The 24,124-nt window shown below is 38.1% G+C and overlaps 2 protein-coding genes across 2 annotated transcripts in view; both read left to right on the top strand.

Annotated features, from left to right (window-relative positions):
• The window catches only part of LOC102488763 (RAD54 homolog B), a 43,121-nt gene extending 33,525 nt beyond the window's left edge, over window positions 1-9,596 (top strand). Inside the window, 3 exon segments of the mRNA XM_014592739.1 lie at window positions 1,659-1,949; window positions 6,084-6,253; window positions 8,961-9,596. Of these exon segments, the coding sequence (XP_014448225.1) occupies window positions 1,659-1,949; window positions 6,084-6,253; window positions 8,961-9,243 (744 nt within the window). The 3' untranslated portion in view covers window positions 9,244-9,596.
• A 1,799-nt stretch (window positions 9,597-11,395) lies between these two features.
• LOC102473224 (DNA repair and recombination protein RAD54B-like) lies at window positions 11,396-23,421 on the top strand. Its single transcript, XM_006161316.1, has 4 exons — window positions 11,396-11,651; window positions 13,755-13,821; window positions 14,017-14,217; window positions 23,201-23,421. The coding sequence occupies exons 2-4, from the start codon at window positions 13,758-13,760 to the stop codon at window positions 23,419-23,421; spliced, it is 486 nt and encodes a 161-aa protein (XP_006161378.1). The 5' UTR covers window positions 11,396-11,651; window positions 13,755-13,757.
• Window positions 23,422-24,124: the final 703 nt, after the last annotated feature.

Here is a 24,124-nt window from a genome sequence, read left to right as displayed (position 1 = left end):
TCTCCCTTCCCCCTGGGGGAATGGCCACTCCTCAATCCTTTCTCCTCCATTCCCCTCCAGATTTTTGGTATGCTCACACATTTGCTCAGCATTATTTTCAGGCTACTGAATCTGAGACTTGAACTGTTGAGTTGACCATATTCGAATCTAGCATGTTAAAATTCCATGCCACCTGCTGGCCCTGATGTGGGATTTATTTTAAGCTTTATTGTGAAGTTCTGTAGGAGCAAAAGATTCTATATTAAAGTAATTTTTCTTTGTTTTTAGGTTTTGACCATAGGGTACGTGCATTCACCAGAGAGAGACAAAGAGAGGGAAAGTGATAAATCACCCCACAAGGGGGTTGGCCTTGCTGCAATCCCTTTTCCTCCAGTCTTCTCTTAGGATGTTAGGCATGCATGCACATGTACCCAAGATGATTTTCAAACTACTGGGTCTGGGACTTGAACCTGGTTGAGCCACGTGGGAATACAGTGCCTTAACCACCACACCACCTAATGGCCCTCTATAAAGGGAATTTAAACATAGAGTTGTTCTTCAGCACTGACTAGGGATTCAGTTCCAGAACTCTTCTCAGATACCAAAATCTATAATGCTCAAGTTTCTTATATAGAATGACATGTGCATAAAACCTATGCAGATCTTCTGGTATACTTTAAGTAATTTCTAGATTACTTTTAATACCTAATACAATGCTATGTAATAGTTGTTATTCTTTACTGTTTAGGAAATAGTGATAAAAGAAGTCTGCACATTTAGTGCAGGTGCAACCATCCACCATAGGCCTTACTGCATAGGGTACACTTGCAATAAAGGAATATTTTCTATTTATGTTTTGTGAATCCAGAACCCACAGATATGAGGGCTTTCTGTATTTCATTCATACTGTATTTTTGACTTAAAAAGGTACCATTGTTTAATTAACAATGTGTAATGATTTAAAAAGTACAATATCTCGGGCCTAATTTCTTATAAGCTTAATTTCAGGAACAATCACTTGTTAGAGTATTTATTTCCAAGAATTTGCCATATCTGTTCTTTGCTGTTCATTTTAAGACTGAATCATAGTCTTCATGTAAAAGCTTACTTTTGGAATAATTTAGTTTGTAGATTATTGACCTGATGGTTCTCCATGGTGCCAGTAGCCAAACAGATGAAGATTGGAAACTGTGGCTTCACTTAATTAAGTGATTATGCTGAACATTTAAAGAAATCATGATTTGTTTTTCTATCCTCATACTCGTATTTCTTCTGCTAAAAAAATTTTGATAGGGGGACCAACAGTTGGCATAATGGCTATGTCGCTGGACTCGCAGGTAGTCAACCGCTGTTTGAGTCCCTGACCCGGTGACTTAAACTCACACCGGGCGCACGTGCGTGTGTGCCCAAGATCCCAAGAGGAGAATGGAGGAGAAAGGATTGCGGTGTGGCCATCCCCCTGGGGAGGGGGGTGATTTCTTGTTTTCTGTCTCTCTGTCTCTCTGTCTTTCTGGTGAATGCACACACCCTGTAGCAAAAATACCTCTCTAAGAAAAAAATTTTTTTTTGATAGGGACCAGTAAGTAAATGGTTTTTTACTATAAAATCTTGAATGTTCACTTTAACTGAAAGTATTTTTGTTTCTAACACTTTTATTTAAGTCTGCTATTTTTCCATAGGAAGAAAAGAAATTAGGAGAGAGAAGAGCAGCTGAACTTACTTGCCTCACTGGACTCTTTATTCTTAGAAGAACTCAGGAAGTTATAAATAAATACCTTCCACCAAAAATAGAAAATGTAGTCTTCTGCCGACCAGGAGCACTACAGATTGAACTTTATCGAAAACTGTTGAGTTCTCAGGCTGTCAGGTTTTGTCTTCAAGGGTTATCAGAAAATAGTTCGCATCTAATATGTATAGGAGCCCTTAAAAAGCTGTGCAATCACCCCTGCCTTCTGTTCAGCTCTATAAAGGTAAGTAGTGTGTGAATCTGTCAGAGGTGGGAGATGAATCTTAAGCGGGTAGAACGGGTTATTCCCTGGGGTTGCATTTATGAAATGCAGTCTTTCCAGTGTGGATCTGCTATAGCTTATCTAGCTTTCTACGTGTTCTTCAGAATATGTCCGCATTTCTAGAGCCAAACTAGAGATGAGATATGTTTGAGGCACTGCCTTTCAGAGTTTTTACCCCAGACCCTTTGGAACTTTGTCTAATACTTTGCCCTGGCATCCCTGCCTATTTTATCTTAAAATAGTCAGTTTCGTTTGGTGCCATGAAAATAATGAAATTTATCATTAAAATAATTTTTTTCTCATTATAAAAGTGGGTACATGATTATTGCACAAAAATTGGAAAATTCAAAAAATTAAGAAAAATCACAAGGAAGAAACTAAAAATCATCTCAAGCTTTCCAGCCAGAGAAAAAACACGTTTTGGTGTTAATAATGTTGGCTAACAGTTATTAGGCACTCACAACTTACCAAACACTAAATGCTTTTTAAATCTTATTTTATTTATTCTTTACAAAGGGCTGTGGAATAAATCCTGTTATTACAGTCCTCCTTGTGTGGAGAGGAAATAGCGATCCAGAAATACACATTTATAACCTTATTCTAGAAAAACTTTATTGTAATGATGCTATCTATGCTCACCTTTTTTCCTTTTTAGTGATTTATTTTGCTATAGGGTGCATGCACTCTGGAGAGACAGAAAGACAGAAAGTGAGAAGCCCCTGGGGAGATGGCCATGCTGCAATCCTTTCTCCTCTCTATTTTCTTCTTGATATTCTGGGTACACATACACACTCTCCTGAAATGAGTTTCGAGCCACTGAGTCCAGAACTCGAACCACAGTTGGCCATGTGAAATTCCAGTGCCACTACACCACCTGCTGGCCCCATATGCTCACTATTTTAAAATCTACTTTTTCACTAAATTATGGACATTTTCCTAAATTGGATACTGTCTACAAATATGATTTTTTTCTATTTTTGGAGAGGTTTTTGCTGTAGGGGGCGTGCACTCTCCAGAAAGTCCCACACTGCAGTCCCTTCTCCTCCATTCTCCTTCTTGGGATCTTGGGCACGCACGCACACACACCTGGCGTGAGTGTAAGCCACTGGGTCCGGGACTCAAACCGCAGTCAACTACATGGGAGTTCAGCAACATAGCCATTATGCTAACTGCTGGGCCCTCTTTTTTTTAAAAAAAAAAAAAAAAGAATTTTTCTACAGGGTGCATGCATTCACCAGAGAGAGACAGAGAGATGGAAAGTGAGAACCCCCTCCCTTCCCCAGGGGGAATGGCCACGCTGCAGTCTCTTCTCTATTCTCTCCTTGGGATTTTTGGACACACATGCTTACATGCCCTGTATGAATTTCAAGCCACTGGGTCTGGGACTTAAACCATCATCAACTATGTGGGAATCCAGTGCCTTTACTACCACACTACCTGTTGGCCCCAAAATATGATTTTTAATGACTATATAGTTGAGCTGATTATTTGTATATTTAAGAATGTAGTGTCTTTTTCTTTAAGAGTTTTCTATTTTGGGGACCAGCAATTAGTGTAGTGGCTATGTTGCTGGACTCCCATGTAGTTGAACGCGGTTCGAGTCCAGGACCTGGTGGCTTAAGCGCACGCTGGGTGTGTGGCCAAGATCCTGAGAGGAGAATGGAAGAGAGGGGATTGCGACGTGGCCATCCTCCCTGGGGGGGTGATTTCTTGCTTTCTGTCTCTCTGTTTCTCTGTTTCTCTCTTTCTGGAAAGTGCATGTGCCCTATAGCAAAAACCTCTCCAAAAAATACCTAAAAGTTTTCCATTTTGTAGTTAGAAGTATCAGTCCTTACTCTACTACTTACTGGTTCTTCAGCTATGGACAACTTTAACCACTGTCAAATTATATCTATAAACCTTAGTTTTCTTATCAGAAAAACAAACATAAGGTCCTGATAATGTTATTGTGACAGTTTGTTGAGAAATTATGGACAGAACCTAGCTTGGCCATAGAAAGTGCACAGTAACTGTTACAACTGTGTTATTCCCAACTCACCCTGAACAACTTTTACTCTTTTTTTATTTCTTTAAACGGTAAAGTCATAATTTGCCAAATAGTAACTCTGAAAAAAAATGTAAAACCTCAAAATAGAAAAACTGAACACTACATTATCCTTGAAGTTATACATTATATACTTAGAAAATGGGGCGTCCTACCGGAATTGTCCAAGTTTATTCTAAGATGAATTATAGTTACTTAGTTTATCATAGGAGAGTCAGCTTTGTGTAACTCTGCAGTAGGCAGGATTATAACAATTTATTAAGGAACTTTGAAAGAAACAGATACTATATACAGTGATTAAAAACTAAACTCTTTGGGCATGAAGCCCAGAAAAAATAGAAACTAAAAATTCTTCCTTAAAAGGAAGGCCTTACAATGGCCCAGAGTGTGCCAGTTAATTTAGAATATATTAGCTCATCGGGAAAGTCATGATTTAAAGTCAGTGTTTTTCTATGCAAAAACGCGTCATGACTTTCCCAGCAACCCAATCCTAGCAGCTTCTTGAAGAAAGCAGCAAGGGGCTCTGAGCATTCTTCTGTTGTTGCCCTGTGGTCACTAGTAATAGACATAAGATACAGCAAGCTTCAAATAGGGCGGATAATTTAAATCTGAAACTTACTCAGAAAAAGCCTTTCCTCTGACATAGCAAATAAGGATCGATATGACTAGGCTGAAATGAGCCTGCCACATGTATGAATAACCTTTAAGTAATGTTTTATGCATGTGTTCTTATTGAAACTAGGTCATTTTCCAGGTTTAGTCAAGCTGATGAGACTCTCTTCAGGAAGGGAGAAAGAAATGTAACCATAGCTCATAACCAAAAGGTACTGGAATTCCGTGGAGTCAGAGTGTCCCAATTAGCAAATATGGAGTCTGACTGGTAAATCACTATTATGGAGGTGACACAATGGGCTGTCACAGCATAAAGATATTTTCCATCAGCTGGTAATATATACATATTATACTGTTTTGGTAAGCTTTTAAAATTACATTTGTCTAGTCCTAAAGATACTTGTACTGATTCAGTCTTTTTTTTTTTTTTTTTTGGAGAGATTTTCACTATAAGGGCGCGTGCGCTTGCCAGACAGAGACATAGAGACAGAAAGCGAGAAATCACCCCCCAGGGGGGATGGTCACGCCGCAATCCCTTCTCCTCCATTCTCCTCTCGGGATCCTGGGCACGCACGCACACGCGCCTGGCGTGAGTTTTAAGCCACCGGGTCCGGGACGTGAACCGTGGTCGACTACAGGGGAGTCCAGTGACATAGTCATTACGCTAACTGCTGGTTCCCCAGTCTTTGATAATAGTACCCAGGTCTGAGAAGTTTTTTTTAATGTTTCTTTGTTTCTTTTAAAGAATCATTTTATTTAACTTTATTTATTTATTTAATTTTAATTTGATCAGAGAGGGACAGAGTGAGAGGGAGGGAGAAAGAGAGGGAGAGAGTGAAAAAGCGAACCGCCAGATCTGGGTGGTTAAGGATGGTGGACTCTCATATGGCTGACCATAGTTTGAGTCCCAGACCTGGTGGCTTTCTTTCTTTCTCTCTCTCCCTTTCTCTGATCAAATTAAAAAAAAACTAAGTAAATAAATAAAGTTAAATAAAATAATTCTTTTAAAAAAAAAGCATCACTTGAGAGGTGGTATATGAAGCTCACAAAGCTAGAGAGGAAAATAATAGGGAGAGAATGAGGGAGACTGAAAGAGCCAGACAGGTGTCATTGATGGGAAATGTCAGGTTTTGAAGAGGACAGATTTTTGTATCACTGTCCGCCCTTTATTTTCTTCTACTTAGTTATCCCCCAACTCCCATAGTTTCATACAGGAAATACTGCTGTCATAGGGTGAAGGTAGCTGGCATTCGGAGGCTGCATTGGAATAACTGTAATTAATTCAGTAGGATGCAAGTAATCAAATTGTGACCTATAAAGATTTACCTAACAGGTTGAACTTTTCAGGTCCCCATTAATCTTTATTCCCTTTCCCCCATAATTTTTTTCCCATTTTAAAATAAAGATGAGTTGATGTTAACAGTTACCATTTTGAATAGGAAAAAGAACGTTGCTCAACTTGTGATGAAAATGAAGAAAGGCGATTATATGAAGGCTTGCTGAGTTTTTCTGATTACAACCCCCTGCTCTTCACTGAGGAGGAGTCAGGAAAACTACAGGTGTTGTCAAAGCTCTTAGCAGTTATTCATGAACTTCGTCCTACTGAAAAGTAAGAGATCATTTTAATAAATTGTGTATAAGTGCTCACAGAATTTAGCAGGCACTATAATCGTATTTCCTTCTGTTCTCTTTTTAAATAAGAAAACATTGAAAATAGGTTCATTTCTTCTTTGTGGGTGTGGTCAGCTTTCAGTATTTTGTAAACTTACAAATTAATGACGTGTCTGTAAATTATTATTATTTTTTTAGTTGGCTATAGAGTATATGAACTTGCCAGAAAGAGACAGAGGGAAAGTGAGAAATCACTCTCAAGGGAGAATGGCCATGCCTTCTCCTCTATTATTTTCTCAGGATTTTGGACATGCATACACATATACCCAGTGTGATTTTTATGCTGTCAGACCTGGAACTTAAACTGTACTGTCAGCCATGTGGGATCCAGCTGCTTTAACCACTATGCTGCTGGCTGGCCCCTCTGTAAGTTTTTATTTAAGAAAAACTAAAATGTAATATAAATATATATCTAGCAACTTTCTTCATTCCTTATACTTTCAGTTATTTTGATGTGTTTTAATATGAGTCATTGTTTGGCTTATTGAACTGAAAACTTTTTAGTAGGTACTTTTACTTTAAAGACCCCCCTCCCTTATCTGAGAAGTACGATGGGCCCTCAAAAAAGTGCATATTATGGGTCCATCGAGCGGCGTGGTGGTTAAGAGCACTGGACTCCCACATGGCTGACCGCAGTTTGAGTCCCAGACATGGCGGCTTGCTTTCTCACTTTCCCTCTCTCTCACTCTGTCCATCCCTGATCAAATTAAAATAAATAAATAAATAAAGTTGAATAAAACGATTCTTTTTTAAAAAGTACATAAAAAAACTCATACATAAAACTCATACATGGATTTCAAAATTTTTTGTACCAAAATAAATTTATACTTTAAATCTGTTTTTCCACAGACTTTTTGAGGTACTCTTACATTCTCATTCTCTCTCAAAACAATTTATTTCTTTTTTGCTAGATGTTGAACCTCATGAGCTGATCCTTTAATTTTTTTTTTTTTCTTTTCTCTCCTATTGGTTGCCACTTTTTCTTTTAAATAAATTTTCTGGCAGGCTCTCTTGTTACAATCTTTCACCTGTCCTATTAAGATTTTATTTTGGTTATCATTTTAGATTCTTTTTTATTCTTAATAGTTTTTTTAAAGTTTTTTTATAATTTTAAATTAATATAGAATAGTTATAGGTATTAATGGAATGCAGTGTGATTTTTTTTTATACCCACATACAATGTGTAATGGTTAATTAGGATGATAAACATATTCATCATCTCAAATGTTTATTATTATTTTCTGTGTGAACATTTGACATCCTGCTAGCTATTTTGAAATGTACATTAAATTCTTATTAACTAGAGTTACTTTTCTATCCTTCTGTACTCCAGAACTCATGAAATCCTGTCATTTGAGGCAACATGAATGAATCAGAAGGAATTTATGCCAACTAAAATAAGTCAGACACTGAAAGACAAATACTGCACAATTCTTACTCATTTGAGGGAGGCTAAAAGATTTGATTATATACAAGTGGAAAGTAAAATAGGGGTTACTAGGAGCTGGGAATTGGGAAGGAAAGAGTAGGGAAGGCAGGCAGAACTTGGTTGATATACACAAATTGTTCCTTCTTTGTTGCATCTTTTTCTCTTGAATGCTCTTATTTAAGGATATTATTTTCTTAAAGTTGTCTTTTGCTTTTTCTGTCATTCCGGGTTTTTCAAGTTTCTTGTTTCCTGTGTGTTTGTTTTCATTTCTCCTTTTCATGTTAGAGGCTAACCTCAAATACCTGGTGACCCCAGTGTCCATATTTAAGAGTGAAGGAGTAAAACATTAATTTTTTATAGTTTTATATACACTTTCATATGCAGAGGCAAAGCTTTTTGACTGGTAGTCTTTGTCAGGTAATCGGACAGTGAGTTGGCTATTTTATTTGGAGATCCTATCTGTGTGTCTTTTCTCTGGGATCATTCAAGTTATTCCATAGGTGAATCATTCAATAAAAGGCTTCTTAGGCTGTGAGAGGGTACCTGGCTGCTGGTGTTTTACAAGTTTTTAGGAAATGAGGTCTGGAGTCTTATCATTAAGTATCTAGACTTTCATTTTGATTTATCTCTCTATCCTGCCTTCTAAAGTCCTCTCGTCTAAGTTTCTTTGGTTCACTTTCTCCAGTGAATTTGAAAAAGTCAACTGGTCAGATCAGGATAGGGCCTGGATTTATGTGTCAGTGTGCTTGTAATGGCTGAAGTCTATTTTCCTTCCTTCCAAGGTGTGTCTGCATGATTCTATGGGGCGAATGAATGTGCTCTTGTTTCTCATGGGAATGGTTCTCTTTGGACACTTAAATTGTACCTTCTTTGTACCTCTAAGGAGGTTACTTTGTCATTACTCTCTTGTTTTCATATAATTATTATTTTTTTAATTCAAGATAGAGTTTGTATTTTTGTTCATTTTTTGGTTTTGCTTCTCCTCTGATTTTAGGGGTGACTTCAAAGAGATGAAGAAGGCAAAAAGGCCTTTACTGTCGTAAAACTGGACATTTAGATATGTGTTTTAATGTAGAGTACCTGTGTTTTAATTGTACAAGGTCATTGTTGCATGCTCTATAAATAAGTGATAATATTATTCTGGTAATATTTTTTCAACTAAAAAAATCTAACAATTGCCTTTAAATTATACACAGTCTTTCTTTTTGATTTGCAGGGTGGTGTTGGTATCCAACTATACACAAACCTTGAATATTTTACAAGAAGTATGCACACGCCATGAATATGCATATGTAAGACTTGATGGACAAACACCAATCTCTCAAAGACAGCAAATTGTTGATGGCTTCAATAATAAATACTCTTCTGATTTTATTTTCTTGTTAAGTTCAAAAGCTGGTGGTGTAGGACTTAACCTTATTGGAGGATCTCACTTAATTCTCTATGATATTGATTGGAATCCGGCCACCGATATCCAGGTAGAAATAGTTACACATTAAATAGACATTGTTGAATGCCTGTGGTTGCAGTGTCTGCTGTGGGCACAAAGATGATGATGTGTGAATATGCTGCTGCATATTGAGCCCTTATTTTGTGTCAGGCATTCTGCTAAATACTTTCCAGCTTTATATTCTCCACAATATCCCCATTTATAGATAGCCCTATTTTACTGATGATGATATGAAGTCTTCTTAGTTCCGTACCTTTTACGAAGCAGAGCCAGGATACTGATGCTTATCAGGAAAGATAGTAAAGTATTATGGGTGCTATGATTAGTGTTTGTGTAGGCTACAGTAAGAGTATAAAATAAATGAAAAACATTGCTATAGAATGCGTGTACTCACTAGAGAGAGAGAGAGAGAGAGAGAGAGAGAGAGAAAAAGAAAGTGGGAAAGCACCCCCCCAGTGGGTATGTTGAACCTCATGAGCTGATCCTTTAATTTTTTTTTTTTTCTTTTCTCTCCTATTGGTTGCCACTTTTTCTTTTAAATAAATTTTCTGGCAGGCTCTCTTGTTACAATCTTTCACCTGTCCTATTAAGATTTTATTTTGGTTATCATTTTAGATTCTTTTTTATTCTTAATAGTTTTTTTAAAGTTTTTTTATAATTTTAAATTAATATAGAATAGTTATAGGTATTAATGGAATGCAGTGTGATTTTTTTTTATACCCACATACAATGTGTAATGGTTAATTAGGATGATAAACATATTCATCATCTCAAATGTTTATTATTATTTTCTGTGTGAACATTTGACATCCTGCTAGCTATTTTGAAATGTACATTAAATTCTTATTAACTAGAGTTACTTTTCTATCCTTCTGTACTCCAGAACTCATGAAATCCTGTCATTTGAGGCAACATGAATGAATCAGAAGGAATTTATGCCAACTAAAATAAGTCAGACACTGAAAGACAAATACTGCACAATTCTTACTCATTTGAGGGAGGCTAAAAGATTTGATTATATACAAGTGGAAAGTAAAATAGGGGTTACTAGGAGCTGGGAATTGGGAAGGAAAGAGTAGGGAAGGCAGGCAGAACTTGGTTGATATACACAAATTGTTCCTTCTTTGTTGCATCTTTTTCTCTTGAATGCTCTTATTTAAGGATATTATTTTCTTAAAGTTGTCTTTTGCTTTTTCTGTCATTCCGGGTTTTTCAAGTTTCTTGTTTCCTGTGTGTTTGTTTTCATTTCTCCTTTTCATGTTAGAGGCTAACCTCAAATACCTGGTGACCCCAGTGTCCATATTTAAGAGTGAAGGAGTAAAACATTAATTTTTTATAGTTTTATATACACTTTCATATGCAGAGGCAAAGCTTTTTGACTGGTAGTCTTTGTCAGGTAATCGGACAGTGAGTTGGCTATTTTATTTGGAGATCCTATCTGTGTGTCTTTTCTCTGGGATCATTCAAGTTATTCCATAGGTGAATCATTCAATAAAAGGCTTCTTAGGCTGTGAGAGGGTACCTGGCTGCTGGTGTTTTACAAGTTTTTAGGAAATGAGGTCTGGAGTCTTATCATTAAGTATCTAGACTTTCATTTTGATTTATCTCTCTATCCTGCCTTCTAAAGTCCTCTCGTCTAAGTTTCTTTGGTTCACTTTCTCCAGTGAATTTGAAAAAGTCAACTGGTCAGATCAGGATAGGGCCTGGATTTATGTGTCAGTGTGCTTGTAATGGCTGAAGTCTATTTTCCTTCCTTCCAAGGTGTGTCTGCATGATTCTATGGGGCGAATGAATGTGCTCTTGTTTCTCATGGGAATGGTTCTCTTTGGACACTTAAATTGTACCTTCTTTGTACCTCTAAGGAGGTTACTTTGTCATTACTCTCTTGTTTTCATATAATTATTATTTTTTTAATTCAAGATAGAGTTTGTATTTTTGTTCATTTTTTGGTTTTGCTTCTCCTCTGATTTTAGGGGTGACTTCAAAGAGATGAAGAAGGCAAAAAGGCCTTTACTGTCGTAAAACTGGACATTTAGATATGTGTTTTAATGTAGAGTACCTGTGTTTTAATTGTACAAGGTCATTGTTGCATGCTCTATAAATAAGTGATAATATTATTCTGGTAATATTTTTTCAACTAAAAAAATCTAACAATTGCCTTTAAATTATACACAGTCTTTCTTTTTGATTTGCAGGGTGGTGTTGGTATCCAACTATACACAAACCTTGAATATTTTACAAGAAGTATGCACACGCCATGAATATGCATATGTAAGACTTGATGGACAAACACCAATCTCTCAAAGACAGCAAATTGTTGATGGCTTCAATAATAAATACTCTTCTGATTTTATTTTCTTGTTAAGTTCAAAAGCTGGTGGTGTAGGACTTAACCTTATTGGAGGATCTCACTTAATTCTCTATGATATTGATTGGAATCCGGCCACCGATATCCAGGTAGAAATAGTTACACATTAAATAGACATTGTTGAATGCCTGTGGTTGCAGTGTCTGCTGTGGGCACAAAGATGATGATGTGTGAATATGCTGCTGCATATTGAGCCCTTATTTTGTGTCAGGCATTCTGCTAAATACTTTCCAGCTTTATATTCTCCACAATATCCCCATTTATAGATAGCCCTATTTTACTGATGATGATATGAAGTCTTCTTAGTTCCGTACCTTTTACGAAGCAGAGCCAGGATACTGATGCTTATCAGGAAAGATAGTAAAGTATTATGGGTGCTATGATTAGTGTTTGTGTAGGCTACAGTAAGAGTATAAAATAAATGAAAAACATTGCTATAGAATGCGTGTACTCACTAGAGAGAGAGAGAGAGAGAGAGAGAGAGAGAGAGAAAAGGAAAGTGGGAAAGCACCCCCCCAGTGGGTGTAGCCGTGCCACAGTTCCTTCTCTTCTGTTCTTTCAGGATTCTGGGCACACACGCACACATGCCTGATGTGTCTTTCAAGCTGCCAGGTATGGGACCCCAACTGCCTAGTCAGCCATGTGGGATCCAGCTACCTTAATCACTATGCCACCAGCTGGCCCTAAAATTAACTTATTTAGGAAAATATTTGAGAGGAAGTCTTTGTTTTTGTTTTTGTTTTTGTTTTTGTTTTTTGTTTTTCAGAGTAGTCTCTCTTCATGTATAGTCACACATCACTTAATGACAGGGATATATTCTGAGAAATGCATCTATTCTATGTTATAGCCTAGTATAATCTTAGGGGACTACTGTTGTATGTGTAGTCTGTTGTTAACCTAAATGTTATTGTGTCACACATGACTGTGTATTAAGATTTTTAGCTATAGATTTGTACCTCACATGGTATCTGCATTAGGGGGATCCCAGGACAGTCCTCAAGGTCAGTGATTCACTGGAACTCCCAGAACTGAGAAAAACAGCTCTTCTCACAGTTATATTATAGTAAAGGATATAATCAGCAAAGGAAAAAGGTGCATAGGGCAGACTTTAGGAGAGACCAACACAAGCTATCAGCTGTCCTCTCCTGGTGAAGATATATAGGCAGCTCTTAATTCTCCCAGCATTAGTGGGTGACAGCATGCATGGAATATTGTTAGCCAGGAAAGTTTATCTAAGCCTTGGTTTCCAGGGTTTTTGTTGGGGTCTGTACCAAAGGCATGGAGCACCGGCATAACTGACTTCAGTTAGTCCCCAGCCTCTGTAGAGGCCAAATTAGTATGGCATGGCCCAAGGCTTCCGCCTATATCACATTGTTAGAATTAAATATCTGATATTTAATATTAGAATATTCCAAGGCCTTAGAGATTATTTCTTTGGAGCTGGTTGAAGGTCAGACTTTTTTTTGAAAGTGCAGGATTTGAACGTCAAACCTTCACTGTACAGGATAAATCCTTAAACCACAGGGAGGTATATAGAGCTTGAACTATTTGTTAGGGACTTACCTGAACAAAGTGCTAGAGACCTCTCAGGGATGAATTGTTAGGTACTTAGACTGGGAATGAACCCTTCATGCTCATGCTACACTTGGCTCACTATTTTTTCTGTCCAAATGTGCTGTTCCATTCTGTGATGTAGATATGTCCTCACACTGTTGTGCAGTACTCCTACAGCTATTGAATGGTATAATGTGTACATTCAACCCTTTCTTTTTTTTTTTTTTTTTTGAGAGGGTTTTGTATAGGGCACGTGTGCTCACCAGAAAGACAGAGAGACAGAAAGTGAGAAATCAACCCCCAGGGGGGATGGCCACGCCGCAATCCCCTCTCCTCCATTCTTCTCTCTTGGATCTTGGACATGAGCCCGACGTGAGTTTAAACCACTGGGTCCGGGACTTGAACTGCGGTTGACAACATGGGAATCCAGCGACATAGCCATTATGCTAACTGCTGGTCCCCCAACCATTTCTTTATCCCTGGAAAAACATATGAAGTGGGACATACTTGGATATGCCTCAGCTTTGTTTTTTAAAGTTATGAGTAAAATTTAAAATTCTTAAAATATATTTCTGCAAATTATGGAAGGGGTCATTGGTTTTTACTGTACTCTCAGAATTCTCACTTATTTTTTGTAGGCAATGTCTAGAGTATGGAGAGATGGTCAGAAACACCCTGTACACATTTACAGACTTTTAACCACAGGTAATAATCCTTCAGTATGACCAAAAATGTATATCATTTGAATAATCAAATAAAGATTTTTTTTGTTCATCTGTGCTTTTAAGATCGAGAATATATTGTTATTCTGTCAACTAATATGTTAAAAAACATGTTTTACCCTATAGAAATAATAGATATAAAGATCTGAAGGAAATCTAATTTATGTTTTCTCTCTAGGTACCATAGAAGAAAAGATCTATCAAAGGCAGATCAGTAAACAAGGTCTTTCTGGGGCAGTTGTAGACCTAACCAAGACATCTGAACATATTCAGTTTTCTGTGGAGGAACTTAAAAATTTGTTCACATTACATGAACATTCACATTGTGTTACTCATGACCTGCTTGAGTGTGAGTGTATAGGAGAAAAAGATCATATAGGTTAGTTTTAATTTTATTACTGTTTTATATTTTAATTCTATTGCTATCATAGTGATATTAATTTGTCTTTCATTAGTAATTGGAAATATTTAAATAAAAAATAACTACAGCATTTACCATTTGCATAGGTTAGTTTTCATTGTTTTTCAGACCTCAGGGTAATTGCCAGATGGATATTTGGTAAAACCTTATTCTCTCAGTTTAGCTTTGTCTTTGAATTGGTTATAAAACATCTTTAACTTATTTAAGAAAATCTTTCACATCCCAGAATAATGTCTTCAGAGTTAGGGAAAAATATTTCTTTCTGAAGTTTACTTATTTTATTCATAATAAAGAGTATGAGCATGCACGTGGAATGAGAGATACAGAGAGAAAGGAGCAGCCTCAACAGGGCCTTTTCAAGCAGTCAGCCCCTTCCTCCAGCCTTCCAGCTTGTTGAGACCTCGGGCACGGACAAAAACTTGCATGCTTCAGGTTGACCACATCAGGGATCCAAACTGGTGGTAGCCGTTACTTGTCCTTTGCTGAGTCAGAAAATGTTCATTTTTATTTCACAAAAAAACATACATTTGAGGGAACCAACAGTTAGCTTAATGGCTATGTCGCTGGACTCCCACGTAGTCGACCGCGGTTCGTGTCCTGGACCCGGTGGCTTAAAACTCACGCCGGGCGCGTGTGTGTGCGTGCCCAAGATCCCGAGAGGAGAATGGAGGAGAAGGGATTGCGGCGTGACCATCCCCCCTGGGGGGTGATTGCTCACTTTCTGTCTATGTCTCTCTCTGTCTGTCTGGCGAGCGCACGCGTCCTACAGTGAAAATCTCTCCAAAAAAAAAAACAAAAAACCAAACCATACATTTGACAGAGTACTCCTACTATTTGTTCATATTATGTAGAATTTAGTCGTAACAGAGGTCATACTTCCTGAGGGATTCCGCATGGACCATCATACTTCTGTTTTCTCCCTTTAGTCATGATACAGCATGTGTGCATGCACACACACACACACACACACATACACACGTGCACAGAAAGAGATGAGTACCCGCTACAGGGTCTGCTCATGCCATGATCTTCTTTCTAGAGTCCTTCGGCTCACTGGATTTTGAGCACTCAAATGCAGGCCTGTGTGTATTTTGGGACTGCTGGGCTGGGATTAATTTCAGCAGCCATACGGGATCCAGCTCGTCTTGAGTAGTGCATGACTCCTGTGCCAGGGAGCTGGCCCACTTCTCATTGTTTGACAAACTATTAATGCTTCAGAAGTTAAGCTGAAAATGTCAACTCTCCAGAATTTCATCTAGACAAAAGGAACTAAACCAGGAGTAGGACTTGAGCAAACAGTGTTCCGTAGTTGAAAGTTACCTGAAAGATTTTATTGAGGTAGTCTTAAGTTAGACCTTGTGAGACTGGAAAATTTTATATAAACATTTAAAATATATTTCATAAAGACCCAGTGATAGTGGTGTGGCTGTCACACACTATTCTGCAATGCTGTAGGCCACATGGAAGATTAGGGTGCGATTCCCAAATTGCCCTCGTACATAATGAGTCATGTGTTCATGCCCAGCATCATAGCTGGCTGGGAATGGTTTTGGGAGGATCTCAGTGTGAGACTCTGTTGAGAATGCCTTTCTTTCTCTTTCAGAGAGAGAGAAAGAACCAAAAAAAACTTAAAAGAGCATTGAATGTATTTTATATAAAATTTATATCTTATGCAGTTTTTTAGTGGATAAATTAAAAAAAAAAAAATGCCAGAAGGCATGTGTACTCACCAGAGAGAGACAGAGAGAAAGAGGGAAAGTTAGAAAGCTCCCCTCTCAGGGGATGATCACACCCATATTCCCTTCTCCATTTCTCCTTTTGAGATTTTGGGCACCCTCACCCACATGAGCCTGGTATGTGTGTGTATGTGTGTTTTCAAATAATTATTTTATTTAACTTTATTTATTTATTTTTAATTGACCAGAGAGGTGGTGTGGGGGTGGGGGTGGAGGGTAGAGAGAGACAGAGAGAGAGAGAAAGAGAAAGTGAGAAAGCAAGCCACTAGGTCTGGAACTCGAACCGTGGTAGGCCATGTGAGAGTCCAGTGTCCTTAACCACCATGCGACTTATTGCCCCACCCCCACCCCTCGGTGTGTTTTTTAAGCCTCCGGTTCCAGGACTTGAACTTTGCAACCAGGAATGTAGGACACAGCCACCTTAATCTCCACGCCATCTGTTGGCCCATTTGACTGGTGTTTTAGTGGATAAACATTAAACTTCAGATAAAGCAGAAGTCTGTTTTGTCTGATATGTGTCATGACTCTCATTTCTATTTGTCTCCCTTTCATTTTCCTGTTATAGTTTTATTCTCTTAAGTATTTCTTGAAGAGCTGGTTTAATGTTGGTGAATTCTTTCAATTTTTGTTTATCTGGGAATGATTTTATTTCTTCCCATCTGAAGGGTAATCTTACTCATATAGTATTCTTAGCTAAAATTATTTTTCTGCATTTTGAATATGTCTTCTCATTCTTTCCTTGCTTGCATTATTTCTGTTGAGAGGTCTAGATGAGTCTGATGGGGCATCATTTGTAAGTAACTGGACATTTCTAGAATATTGTGTTTGATTTTGCCAGTTTGGCTATTATGTTCTTTGAAGAGGAGCTACTTATGTTAAACCTGTTTGATGTTCTTGGTATGTTCTGCGTTTGGATGTCTGGATATCTTGTTATATTGGGAACGTTTTCAGTTAGTATTTCATGAAAAGAGATTTTTTTTAAAGAGATTTTTGCTATAAGGCACATGCATTCACTGGAGAGACAGAAAACAAGAAATTACCTCCCAGGGGGGATAGCCATGCTGCAATCCCTTCTTCATTCTCCACCTGAGATCTTAAATATGCATACACATGTGCCTGGTGTGATTTTTTTTTTTTTTTGGAGAGATTTTCACTGTAGGACGCGTGCGCTCGCTAGACAGACAGAGAGAGACATAGAGACAGAAAGCGAGAAATCACCCCCCAGGGGGGATGGTCACGCCGCAATCCCTTCTCCTCCATTCTCCTCTCAGGATCTTGGGCACGCACGCACACGCGCCTGGCGTGAGTTTTAAGCCACCGGGTCCGGGACACGAACCGCGGTCGACTACGTGGGAGTCCAGCAACATAGCCATTACGCTAACTGCCGGTTCCCCCTGGTGTGATTTTTAAAAAATAATTATTTAATTTTACTTATTAATTTTACCTTGATCAGAGAGAGAGAGAGAAAGCGAGAAATCAGGTCTCCAGATTTGGAACTTGAACCATGGTCAGCAATGTGGGAATCCAGTGCCTCAATCACCAAGCTACCTGCCGGCCCCAGCATGGGATGAGTTTTAAGCTGCCAGGTCCAGGACTCGAACCGTGGTTGACTACATAGGAGTCTAGTGACATAACCATTGTTCTATCTGCCGATACCATGAAAGAGATTTTCTATGTCTTTGCCTGACTTTTTACCCTCTGGAATACCCATTATGCGAATTTTTGGCCAGTTAATCGTATCTAAAATTTCTCATATGTTGTCCTCATTTTTAAGGGTTATTTTTTCATTGATGACTTGGGCTAAATCAAATGTTTTGTCTTCAGGCTCAGAGAATCTGTCTTCTGTGTGGTCTAATGTGTTATTAATACTTTTGAAAAATATTTTGGTTTCTTGTATTCTTCATCTCCAGAAGTTCTGTTTGAATCTTTTTAAAAGTGTCTGTCTCTTTTTAGAGTTCTTCCTTCATGTCATGGAATGATTTTCTCATCTGGAATTGATCGTCTGTTTTCTCTTGCATCTTATTGAGTTTTGTTATACTCAATAAATACTCACACACACCCCCCGCCCCCGCCACCATTTCTGTATTTTATCCATTATTGGTGAAGAGTTACTGTATTTTTTTGGGAGATATTTTCTTATTTTTAACATTTCTTGTGTCTGTTTTGCTTTTTTAGGCATCTGGTGGAGTAGTCATTTTTTCCTAACTTTTGGAGTAGATTCCGTAAGGCCAGGAGGGGGAGATAGCCTTGAGTCCTAGGTGTCCCCTGAGCAAAGTGGTCCAGGAGGGACTGGAAGCTAGCTGCATCTTTCAGATCAGAGCAGGACTTGTGTAGCCTGCACATGAGATCTGGAGATTGATTGACTCTATAGACCCACATGAAGCCCTGGCCTGGCAAAGTGGTCCAGGAGGGCCTAGAAGCAAGCCTGTCTGGGAGACCTAAGACACAGGTCCTGAGAGGTCTGTGTGTAACACCTGAGTCATACCTTTCCCAAGGCCCTGGATATGGCCTGGGGAAGGTGATTGGAGGAACTTAATGGGAAACAGAGTAGCCCTTAGGATCTGAGTGTAGGCCTCGCGAGGCATTTCAGGAAGGACCAGAGGCTAGCCATGTTTTTTAGATCCAAGCTGGGCTTATCTACTCTGCTTCTGATTTCTAGCAGCAGGTAACAGTCTGGACCTGAATATAGTTATTGCAGGATTGTTTAACAGGGGCCAGAGGCAAGTCTGTGAGACATAAGAACTGGGCCCTGCATGGCCTGTGTGGGACACTCGGAGGCATAGTGGCCTTCTGTGCCTGTGACCCTGAGAAGGTCGTTGACAAGGGGCCAGAATCAAACCTATCTGTGAGGCCCTCACCAGAGTCTGCAATCTATAGAGTCTGGGGGATTCAGGGAGGCTGATGGGAGTTGAGGAGTCTCCTACAAAGTGGCTAAATTGTGCATCCAGGATTAGGAAGTGCTTGGAGTAGTGCTCTATCCCACTCTGACCTGGAGGTGTAAAATGCCCTATCTTCCCCACTTTGATCTGGTGGGGCGTCTCAGGTACTTCCCCTCTATCAGTTGTCTCTCCCTTTTCCTCTGCCTATATTTAAAGTTCAGGGAGATCCAGAAGAGTTGCCATGGGTGGCACCAGTTAGGTTAAGTAGCCACTCTCCAGGACTTGAATCTGACAGGAGGGAGAGTGCAGGCCTGCCCTGTCTGCCAGATGGGGAGAAGTGTCCAAATCCCTCTGATGGGGGTGTTCCTTTTGCATCCACTGATCCCACTGGTGTGGAGTTTTGATCATAAACAGTGTTCCACCTGCTGGTTGGCTTGCAGGAAGGTGTAGTGCTCTTACAGCCTGGGGTGTGGGGTGGGGTGGGTGGTCTGATGTCTTTTTCTGAAACTGCATGCTTGTGTGGTTCGACGTATCTTAGCTCTGTGCCAGTTTTGTTCTTCTTGAGGTAGGAAGTGCTGGAATCAGTGGTGTTCAGAGTAGAGTTCATCTTGCCTTCTCCTGAAGAGGGGAGGTGGGTTGGGTTCCTTTGGAGCCTCTCCGGCTTCAAATGACTAACTCATTCTGTGCGTTTACAGGCAGAATTTATGTTTGCAGAAGTTCCTGCTATCTTTTTCTTGTATTTTATCAGTCTCACCTCTCTACCCTATTGGAAGATTAGGCACTTACTCAGTTTTTATTTTTTAAAAATTTTTGAATAATTTATTATTATTATGTTTAATTTGCTTTATGGCATAAATACCCACTAGAGAGAGAGAAAGGGAAAGTGAGAAAGCAAGTTGCCAGGTCCAGGACTTGAACTGTGGTCAGTCATGTGAGTCTAGTACCTTACCACCACACTACTTGTTGACCCCATTTATTCAGTTTTTCAAAAAATTTTAGCCTATTTTTATTCCCAGAGAGACACTAGGATGGATGTTTCTAGTTGGCCGTCTTCATCCTCTTCTGTGCATTGTTTATAAATGTTGTATTGTTACAGTTGGCATAATGGCTATGTCGCTGGATTCTCATGTAGCTGACTGCGGTTCGAATCCCGGACTCAGTGGGTTAAACTCATGCCAGGCGTGTGTGTGCGTGCATGCCCAATATCCCGAAAGGAGAATGGAGGAGAAGGGATTGTGGTGTGGCCATCCCCTCTGGGGGATGATTTCTTGCTTTCTGTCTCTCTGTCTTTCTGGCAAGTGCACGTGCCCTATAACTAAAAAAAAGAAACCTCTCTAAAAATAAATAAATAAGTAAATGTTTCTTTTGTGAAAGTCATGTGTATTCTCTTAATTGCTTAGTTTTCATTTCTGTCTTAATAGATTTGCTGTTATGCATTTTTTCTCATGTTACAGATTTTAAAATGCACTAATTTAACATTTGAATTTGTAATATATTGACATGATTCAACTATTCGAAAATATAAAATGTGTATAGCAAAAGTCTTCCTCCCATTCCACCTCATCTGTGTAATTCCTAGCTTCTTCTCCATAGGAAGCCATCACTACTCGTTTTGTTGCAGCTATATATATAAATGCATAGTAAGCAACATTGTATAAAGATTCTTACCCAGTTTTCATCTCAGTAAAAGAGTAATGTGTTGGTACTTCAAAAAATTTGTGGGAACATAGAATGAAAGTATGAATTTATTTTGGTGCCAAAAGTTTTGAAATCCAGGTATAGTTTCTTCAGAGTATGCATTTTCCATGAACTTTTTGAAGACTTCTTGCATGTGTAAGGTCTATGTGCCTTTTTCACTCAATAATCTTTTCTCGAGATCTTTCTATATGATTGCAGTTATCTTGTTCTTTTTTTTTCCCTCAACAATGTAATCTTCCATTATATGGATGTTAATTTATTTGTCCCCAGTTAAGTTCTTTCCTGACGTCAGTAAACATTTTTATTCATATATCTTTTCTCATATATTCAAATATATTTATAAGGAAAATAATTAGTTTTGATATATATTGCCAAGATGCCCTCTACTGGAGGTCGTATCAATTTGCACCCCACCATCAAATGTTTGGATTTTTTGCCCATCTGATAGTAAAAGAATAATATATTGGTATAATTTACTATATTGGCATATTTAATTTACTTTTCTCTTATTTTGAGTGATGTTGGATTTTTTTTTTTTCATGTTTAAGAACTATATTTTTGGCCTGGCCCATTTGCCTAGTGTTAAATGAACCAGATCCAACTTAGCTGAGGTCAATTCAAATTTCATCCACAGCCACTCAAAAAACATTCTGGGCACATGTATGGGCATGCCCAAAGTCCTGGTGGATGGGGAAATGAAGAAGGCATTGTGGTATTATCTGTCCCCATAGGGAGGGTGCCTTTTTCTTTTCTCCCCATAACTTTCTCAATCTTTGATGTTTTCCAAGTGTATTTGTCTTCTCTTTCTTAAATGCTGTCTTTACTGGGTATACAATTTATTTGATAGGGTCGTTTTTACTCAGTACTTTGAAGGTATTGCTCTATTGTCTTTGAGATTCTCAATGTGATCTTGCCATATCTTTTCCAAAAACCTCAGTGCTTTTAAACACTGACAGGAGCTTGATGATATTAAAGGAATGATGTGTGTGTGTGTGTGTGTGTGTGTGTGTGCGTGTGTGTGCGTGTGCATGTGTGTGTGAGAGAGAGCGGGAGAGAGAGAGGGGGAGAGAGAGAGAGAGAGAGAGAGAGAGAGAAAATTTAAAAGAACCCTTTGCCTTTTAGAAAGGCATAGTAAAGGGGCGGCCCCATAGTGCAGTGGTTAAGGGAGTAAGATTCCAGATTCCATGGCCAACCACAGTTCAATTCCTTGCCCTGGGAGCTGGAAAAACACGGGCATGTGTGTGTGTGTGTGTGTGTGTGTGTGTGTGTGTGTAGGTGCACCCAAAATTCCAATGAAATGGAGAAATTGAGGAGAAGGAGTTGCAGCATAACCACATCCCATTTCCTTCTCTCTGTCTCTCTGTCTGTCTCTCTGGAAAATGCACGTGCCTTTTGGCAATAAAAATAAAATCCAGAAATGCAAAGTAAAATATTCATAGGTGAAACGATGTATGTTATTTATTTCCAGATAATAAGGCAGTATAATCTAAATAAAAAAGATTGGCTTTAAGTTGATAGTTATTGAAGACAAGTATATATAAGTTTTTTATTTTTATCCTGTCAAATTTTATATTTATTTGAAATTTTCCATAATGAAAAGATTGAAAACACAAAACTTATATCTACTTTTACCTTCTAGACCAGGTCACCTTCTCTGATCAACTGCATGCCTAGTCCCTCTGTCTTTCCTTCATTCCTTTGTCTGTTTGCTAAGCAGCTTTACAGTCCTTTATCTTTAATTCTGAAACCTAGGAAGTACAAAAGGCTGAAGGAAGGGTTTTTTTCCCTTCATAAATTTGTATCAAAATTATTTGGTGGCGAAAGCTTACCTCAATTAATGTGAGTTTTTCTGTAGTCTTTATTTAAACTATTTCATAAAACTATACATATGACTTGCTATAGAATATTGAGGGCTGTTTTTCTTTTTTTCTTTTTCTTTTTTTTTTTTTTGAGAAGTTTTTGCTGTAGAGTATATGTACTGCCCAGAAAGACAGAGACAGAGACAAAAAACGAGAAATCACCCTCCAGGGAGGATGGCCACGCCACAATCCCTTCTCCTCCATTTTCGTCTCGGGATCTTGGGCATGCATGCATTCATGCCCGGTGTGAGTTTAAGCCACCGGGTCCAGGACCCAAACCACAGTCAACTACATGGGAGTCCAGCAACATATCTATTACACCAACTGCTGGTCCCTTTTTTTTTTTTTTTTTTTTTTTGAAAGAAGAACATTGAGTTTAATTATGGAATGGTGATCCAGGTTGTTTCGGTTATATTCTGAATTTGGAAACATAGTCCCACAGATTTTAGATGAGGGCCTGTGAGCCTGTAATACATTTCTTTGGATGATTGCTTATTTAATATATATATATATTTTCCAGAAGATCATAAGGTCTTTGAAGTCAGAAAGCATGTCTATGTGTGTTCACCATTTTTCTCCCCGTGCTGAAATCAGTACGTAGTAAACAGTTGACAAATATTTATAGAAAAGATGAATCAATGGAATGTATTTTTAACTTGCACTATGATGATCAAATGCATTAAATCACATAAAGTCATTTTTATAAAGCAAAAAAGAATAGTATGCAGTAGTGTATTAGTTGGCCTAAGGATTTTCTTATTTGTTTTAGGTGATTCATTGGAAAAAAAGGCCATCTCTAGACAGTGTCAGCTTGGTCCACATCAACAGAAGTCTAACTCCTTGAAACCTCTTTCTATGTCACAGCTGAAGCAATGGAAACATTTCAGTGGAGATTACTTAAATCTTGCAGATCCTTTTCTTGAAAAAATAAGAGAAAATGTGTCATTCTTTTTTCAGAATATAACCAACCAAGCAACTGTCACAAAGTGAAAGATTACTTTATGACATTTGCTTGTTCATCTTTTGAAAATATATATAGTAATTAAATGTAATTTTGAAAATTAATAGAATTGCTTAAGTTATAGTAATGCATTTCATTGTAAAATATAGTACAATTAAGTTTTTGTGTACTGAAAATGCAACATTAAATACATGCCTCTAGCATTGTTCATTGTTTATTTTTTTCATTTAAAATTTTATTTTATGATTTCTTATTTACGCACTATGATGATCAAATGCATTAAATCACATAAAGTCATTTTTATAAAGCAAAAAAGAATAGTATGCAGTAGTGTATTAGTTGGCCTAAGGATTTTCTTATTTGTTTTAGGTGATTCATTGGAAAAAAAGGCCATCTCTAGACAGTGTCAGCTTGGTCCACATCAACAGAAGTCTAACTCCTTGAAACCTCTTTCTATGTCACAGCTGAAGCAATGGAAACATTTCAGTGGAGATTACTTAAATCTTGCAGATCCTTTTCTTGAAAAAATAAGAGAAAATGTGTCATTCTTTTTTCAGAATATAACCAACCAAGCAACTGTCACAAAGTGAAAGATTACTTTATGACATTTGCTTGTTCATCTTTTGAAAATATATATAGTAATTAAATGTAATTTTGAAAATTAATAGAATTGCTTAAGTTATAGTAATGCATTTCATTGTAAAATATAGTACAATTAAGTTTTTGTGTACT

The sequence above is a fragment of the Tupaia chinensis genome, unplaced genomic scaffold (genome assembly GCF_000334495.1).
Source record: "Tupaia chinensis unplaced genomic scaffold, TupChi_1.0 Scaffold138407_1, whole genome shotgun sequence".
Taxonomy (NCBI): Eukaryota; Metazoa; Chordata; class Mammalia; order Scandentia; family Tupaiidae; genus Tupaia; species Tupaia belangeri.
The sequence above is the reverse complement of the archived record's forward strand: the minus strand, read 5'-3'. Positions and strand labels throughout refer to the sequence as shown.